At 38.9% G+C, this 7,311-nt stretch overlaps 1 protein-coding gene across 1 annotated transcript in view; it reads right to left on the reverse strand.

The window, feature by feature from the left end:
• The window catches only part of lrrc17 (leucine rich repeat containing 17), a 33,782-nt gene that overhangs the window by 1,630 nt on the left and 24,841 nt on the right, over positions 1-7,311 (reverse strand). The window contains exon 4 of the mRNA XM_014016981.1: positions 5,312-5,467. Within this exon, the coding sequence (XP_013872435.1) occupies positions 5,312-5,467 (156 nt within the window). The remainder of the gene's footprint in view (positions 1-5,311; positions 5,468-7,311) is intronic.

Raw genomic sequence — 7,311 nt, forward strand, 5'->3', positions numbered from 1 at the left:
TATATATATATATACACTCTTCATTTTTAATTTAAAATTAGTACACTTAAAGGATACTTGCATAAACTACTTTTTGCTAAGTTTGTTTGTACTTTTTGTGTACTCCTGAACCAAACCAAACTTTGCAATGACAGTCTTTTTTTCTGTGCAGAGGTGTTGCTTGCTATGCMAACAAATTAAAGAGTGGAGGCTCTTTGGCCAGTTTCATGCCTTGTTTCATACATGCAGGTGCCTCCACACCAGGGGTGACTAAGTGGGCTAGTTGGGCTAAACCATCCCTGGTATTTACACAAAAAATGTTAAATGATCTGATCAACACATATTAAAAGGATTGAATTACATTTAGTGAAATTTCCAACAAAACGGGTGCCAAACAGTCTAGAGAAAATTCCAGAGTCTTTCTGAAGAGCTAACCTTTAGCTGCTAGTCATTTAATGACTTTCATAGTACAGAATGATTGACAGATGTCTTGTCCTGCCCCCTCGGTTTGCTGCTCATTGGGGCTGTTTTTGTTCAGTCCAGGGTCATCCCAAGGCCACAGGCTTTAGCTCAGGGCTATTCAACTGGCAGCCCGCTGGCCACGTCTGGTCCATGAGTGACCAAAGTTTGGCCCACCAATTGGTTCATCCGTCTCTTCAGTCCAAATCCCCAGTTTTCTACTTTAATTACTATAAGTTATTTTAGTTAGTTAGACATAGACATGTTTGGTATAAATGTCAGTATTTTGGATAGAAGCTGGTAAAAACCATTTCTATGAACATCCAAGACAGTTAAAACTACAAGCAGTTGAAGACAAAACTATGAAAGGGAAAATCCAATTGGTTTAAAAGATATCAAAATAATATTTGTGTTAAATAGGAGGCATAATGTGTTATTTTTGTTTTTGAGATTGTTTTATTATCACTACTTTTGTTTATTACATAGGGTTCTGTATGTTGTGTTCATGATTAAATGCAGCAAAATAAACTAATTCAAATGTAACACATCTTTATAATAATTTATTTATTTACATAATGACTTTAATTGCTGGATGTTCGACCCATGAACTGTTGGCCTGCATTAACTGTGACCCCAAGAGCAATTTAGTTGAACAGCCCTACTTTAGTCAATGATGGGGGTTGTGCAATAACGTGCCTTAAGCACTAGTGTATGTGGGTTAGGGTTACACTAAGTAGGTACGATGGTGAGCAAACCAAGAGGATTATTTAAATTTTCACTCGTTTTCCTTAATGTCTTTGGAGGAAAACTTGGAAGTGAAGAGTTTGGAGGCGGATTGACCAAAGGATATTCCAGCCCAACAAAAGGAAATTTATTCTATGACCTGGCTTCAATGAAAGGACTGACTAATGGCAAGTGTTTGCTGTCTGGATGAGACACAGGAGGTTTATTATACGTATATCTGTTACACATATTACAACCAGCCGCCTCTTCTCCTAACCAGTTTGCAGAGTTTGTTGACTGACGCATTCCCCATTACCAACATACATTTTCCATGACCATTTTCCCACGTCTCAAGTAAGCCAGCCTTTATTTAAAAAGTTTGATTTCTCCAGCTTTCTGGCAGTTATCATCAGGACTCTGCAGCCCAGCTGCAAGATATCAATCCCTGTGATCCGTGCATGTCCAAAACACTTTACAGTAGGGTGAGTATAGCGTTCAGCATTATCATCAGTGGACAGCAGCACCGCCTGAGGTCATGATTTGTGTAAAAAAAACACTTTGTTAAAGAACACAAGTCTGTGTTTCCTTAAAAGAATACGAGCAGCTGGCATGAACAGGTTATTRGTCAGGGACTCAACGTTGGGCTAATGAAGTATTTGAAAGCTTCCAGGCTTGTCGTTAGTCTGCATTTTCTCCATGTGTGCATCATGTGCGAGGGTTTATGGTGGGAGTTAACGGGACAGCGGAGACTGTTTCTTGCTGTCCACCAGCCTCTGGCCCAGCTTTGATCTTTGAGCGGAAGAAAGGGAGGAGGCAGGAGAAAAGGGGAGGAGAGGAAATAAAATTTGTGAAGCGTACAGAGATGTCCTCTACCCCACACCCCTTATCTCTCAACACATGAGAGTGCAGCTTTTCCAGATTAACTACTGCTCATTTGGTTTTGTCACACAATGCTATGGGCAATCATGTGTGCGATTATTCATGTTTCTGTTAGCAAAACACACGAATCAATGAACAGATTAAAACAAAACTCTCTGAACATAACATGGAGTTAATCTAATTCAAGATGGCTGCCACAGCAAATCGCAAACATGACTTTAGCTTAGCCTTTTTAGCAGAAAATGAGCTAAAATCTGGTGTGGTATTACCTAAGAGTCATCCACAACACCACTAACTTACCGTTAGCAAAATATCTCAACAAAAAAAATCATTTGATGTGCGTCAACAAGTGTTTTATTTTTGTAAACCCAATTCAAGATAGCCGCCACAGCTAACTGTTCCTATTGAGCACAAAAATGCCTTTAACTCAGTCAATTTAACATCTATGCAGCTAAAATTTGGCACGTTAGTAGATTATAGTGATTCCCAACACATCCTGAAAGCATTAACAGATCCAATAAAATCTTAGTTTAGAACATTAGCTTACATGGCAGCAGAGAATGCTACTTTCATGAGCTGAAATGAATCAATGTCACATGACTTTTGTTTGGTAATAATTGATCAAATTTCACAAAGATCCAAGTAAAAAATTTATATCCTACTAAATTCATGAGAAACATCTGCCCCATCATGACAGAAACCCCTGGAGAAATGATTTTTGTCTACAAACCACAACTATGCAGCACAAGTTTCAGCCAAAATCATCCGAATCAGCATGCATCTACCGAAACCTCTCCGCTGCATTTTCAATCATCCCCCGTTTTTTTCTCTCTCCTCCTCTTTAGTCATCCTCCACACAAAAGGCATAAACAAACAGCCTCTTTCAAACTCACTCCGAATGTGAGGATGATTAGAAGGAGCTGCAAAGATGGAGGCCACATGTCTCCGGTTATCAGAATTATACAGGATTTCTTTTTCAGTTTACAAATAATTTTAGACACACTGAGGCGAAGCCGCAGCAGATTGTTTACATGTGTTGATGAAGAAAACTACAAGCTTTTTTTTGTGGTGGAGGATTTCCCTCCTGGGCAGGAAGACATAAGGCATCATTAGCCTGGTGAGAGTAATGAATGAGCACTTTGTTGGCAAATTCCTCAGATGTAGAGGTGGAATGTGTAATTAAAGTGAATGCATTATAAAATAAAATTAAATAATTTAGTCCTTGGTAGGTTTAATGTTCCATGTGTTTCATTAGAAGGCACTAAACTTTCTATTTATCTCATGTTTAAAATTTCAACCTGTTTTCAAGTGATACATTAGATCAGTGGTTCCCAAACTTTTTATCTTCTGACCCAAAAAATATTCATGGCAAAGACTTGTGACCCCAAATATTACCGGTCTGAGTACACAAACTTTGTTAATAGCCCTAAAAACAAAGGACTACACAAATATAAATACTTATTTATACTTATTTTGTGTTTTTGTAATAATTATAGGAAAAATTACATCACCAATTATTTTTATTACCCTTTAAATTGATTTCTGAAGTGCAGTGGTTCCCAAACTTTTCAGCTTTTGACCCACAAAATAACAGAGACCTGTGCCCACAACTATTTTTGGATGATAAACATTCGTAGCAGGTCAACTAAACATGGGTATAGTAACAATATTTATTATTCTACATTTATACATTTTAGGCAACTAAGGCAAAAATGTAATTAATTCAGAAAATCTTTTCAGGACCCCACCTTGATGTTTCAGGACCCCACTTTGGGCCCYGACCCCAACTTTGGGAACCACTGCATTAGAACATGTGTCTAACTCAAGGACCCGCCCCACTCCCCTACCCCAAATTATATTCTTTTTTTAGCTTAAATTATCATGAAAATAACTTTTATATTAAGTGTATGATTCAATGCAACAAAACGAACACATTTAAAAATAGAAGATAAAACTGGCCCCTGAGCTGTTGGCTTTGTGGCCCCCCTGATCAATTTATTTGAACAGTCCTGTATTAATGTCTCAAAATAAGCTGCTTTAAAGCCAGTATTTACCATGAACTACATCTCCTATAATGTATGTTGATTATTCATGGAAATTTACTGTTGGAGTGTGGGAGAGTGCAGAATTCAAGATTCACCACTACTGACCACAACAGTGACTAAAACTCTCTTACTTTTACTTTTAATAGTACTTCTTTTTTTATTTATTCCACATTTAGTCAGTCGTGCACGCAGTACTTTTGGTGTTCAAAAGAGGATGTGTTAAAACGCTGTTTCTGTGCAGGAAATACTATAAAGAGCTCAGTAATGGTTTGACAAACGATGGACTCATGGGTTAATCATAGTGTTTCTATTTTTGGCCTAAATATTTCAGTGGTTCTTCCAACTATTTCTGTATATCCTGTGGCTTCTCAGTCTGATGTGTTCCATATGAGGGCATCTGGACTTCTCTTCCTCACATTTGGACCTGATCAGTCTATCTTTTGCTATGTGTTTTAAAAAGACAGTCTGGCCAATTCTGAAGTGACGTTTTGTTAAAAAAAAAAGGATCATTTAGTACCTTATGATCTGTTACACCAGTCATAGACTATGAAGACAAAAAGTCTTTGTCCAAGCTAGGCTAATAGCTAACCTAAAGAGGGACAGGTGTGTTTTAAAATAATTTTTTCAGGCTTAGACAAACACTTTCCTAAAAACTTACTGGTGTGAAAGAACTCTGCGTTAGCTAACCTCTTTACTGATGCATTCACAACCTCATGATCAGCATTAAACTGGTCCATCATCATCAGTTTTTAGCCAACTGCCATTTTATGGGTCTCTTCATATATTCGGATTTTTGTGTGATAGAAAAAAAAAAAGATTATTAATCTACTGGTAGTCGCGCTTCTTTCGCTTGGCTGATAACTGGAGGTCAACAGTCAGACAGTTCTGAGCTATGGAGTCTTGGCTTCAAAATAAATCAACTGCAGGATTACCCTGCCTGTTTCTGAGTTATGCTTTTGGGCCAATTCCATTTTAATGCAACTGGAAACTTAAAATTTGTAATATTTAAAACCTTGAAGAAAAAATCAAGAGAGCAACCTAAAGGTAGACATTCAATTCCTCATTTCACAAACAGCTTCTGCCGTCACATGAACCATGCAGCTCGATTTGCTGCAGAAGTCCAAGGCTGTTTCAAGAGAATGAATCGACTCACAGCTGATAATAAAGCATGTATGCATGTTCCTGCGTCTATAAGCACATGCTGCTTTAGTTTGTTGTTGTCTTACCTGTTTCTATCTGTTGCAGGTTGTTGCTGCTGAGGTTGAGCAGCTTGAGGTCTTTGGACAGCAGGAACTGTTTGGGCCTGAGATGTTTGATGCTGTTGTTGGACAGATTTATCTTCACTATTTCCGGGGGCAGTTCAGGTGGGACGTGATACAGATCTGGGAGACAGGAAGCAAATATCGTTAGCCTTTTAGCTCCATCCAAGTATAAAAAAAACATGCAAGGTACAGAAAGATTCTGAGTATTCGCAACCATGTCAGCGAGGTATTTACAGAAATATTACCAAAACAATGCAATCACGTCTTTTTTGTGGAGAGATTTACGGCTCTGGGGCAGATGTGCAAAACCCAGGAGAGCTGCACAGAGACTGAAAAGTGAATCAGCGTGAGTCGGAAATTCAGTCTGTCCGCATCTTATATGTTTTCAAGATGTTTTGTGGGCTGTGTGCAAGCCTTTAAATTTTCAAAATGGAGCAAAGGAGGACAGCGATTTCGGCAACGTTTGACTTATGTGCCATAAAACGTGTTTTTTGCTATATTCTCATAATGKTGCACGCTCCTCGCTAATTTTTAACACTTGAAACGCCACATGTTGGTTAAAGCTACAAATGTAGATCCAGATTACAAACACAAAAAAAGTTCAAACATCTCAAAAATGTGGCTTTTTTTTTTTTTTTTGGAAACTAAAGACGGGTTCTGAGTGAGTTTAGTGGTTTCTCCAATTATTGACATCGTTTCACCTGTTAGGAAGGGCTACATTAGGAGCGTCAAACCTGCTGCTCACATATTCTAAAGCAGCCATGCTCAGAGAAGGTGGCCTGTGCAGATGAGAGGAAATGTAAGCATGTTTAAACTCTGCTCCAAACAGTTTTTTTTAAGATCCGATCAAATCCAGCTTATTGCGCATGATGGATCAATTTCCAAAGTTTCCTGTGTGTTTTTGTTTGCACAGACCACAAAATGTTGTTGTAAGGAGCTTTTTTTATGGAGCAGATGTCGTCTTTGTCTACCTGCTTTATTGCCCCAGATGTTGCAGTCGCCATAAATCCACTGCGAGAACATAATCGAACACACACTCGGAACGCCGRAAATGTCCCGGTTCCTTTTGTCTGTGATGCTGACGAATGTGCAGCAGGCCGGGAACACACAGCACAAAAGGGGAGAAGGGCCAGACTTTGACTCTTCGGGTTTTATGTTGGGGAGCGACCCGCCCCTCATGGCGAGGACCCGTCCTCTGAGAGGTCCAAAGTGCACATGTGTTTGCAGCTTTTGTCTGAGATCTGCTTTTAAAGAATATATTTTTAAAAAAAAAAGCTGGCACAACAAGCTGAAACTCATATTCCCAGGCTCTTTTTGACAGAGCTCCACCTTTGGAGCCAAAAGCAACATTTTTTTTTCTGTCCATCTGTGGTCCTCTGTTACAGTGAACAAATCCTCGACATGGTGTACTGGAAGACTTGGGGGTCTCTTCCAGGATAAAAAGCTTAAGAAAAAAAGCTTTCATCTTCCACGTAATCAGTTGCTGCTACTTTTACTTTTTGGACATAAAGAAAGGATATCTAATGATCTCCAGATAAAATGCTAAGCTTATTACTGCTTCAACATCTGTGGAAAGACTTTGAACAATGTGACAGCTGAATGAATGTGGGAGAGAGAAAACTGCTGAATCTGCTGGAGTCATTATTTTAAAGAACACAAAACCAAAAAAAAGCCTCTAACCTTTTGTGAAAATCTCGATGATGTCACATTTATGAGTTGTAGCAGCAGTTTGTAGGTTCACTACATAAACATAGTGTTGTAAATGAAGCACTTTTAAAACAGACAGCTGGACCAAAGCTGCATGATTTAAGAGTAAGGCAGACGATTTTTCTGATCGATGCACGGTCAACTTTAATGTTTCAACTTAAAGGCACAGTGTGTAGGATTTGTTGTTTTCAGCGACATCTAGTGGTTGAGTGGCTGAATCATCCTCCCTGGTCCTCCCCCCACCCCCCGCTTCCAAA

The sequence above is a fragment of the Austrofundulus limnaeus genome, unplaced genomic scaffold (genome assembly GCF_001266775.1).
Source record: "Austrofundulus limnaeus strain Quisiro unplaced genomic scaffold, Austrofundulus_limnaeus-1.0 Scaffold158, whole genome shotgun sequence".
NCBI classification, from domain to species: domain Eukaryota; kingdom Metazoa; phylum Chordata; class Actinopteri; order Cyprinodontiformes; family Rivulidae; genus Austrofundulus; species Austrofundulus limnaeus.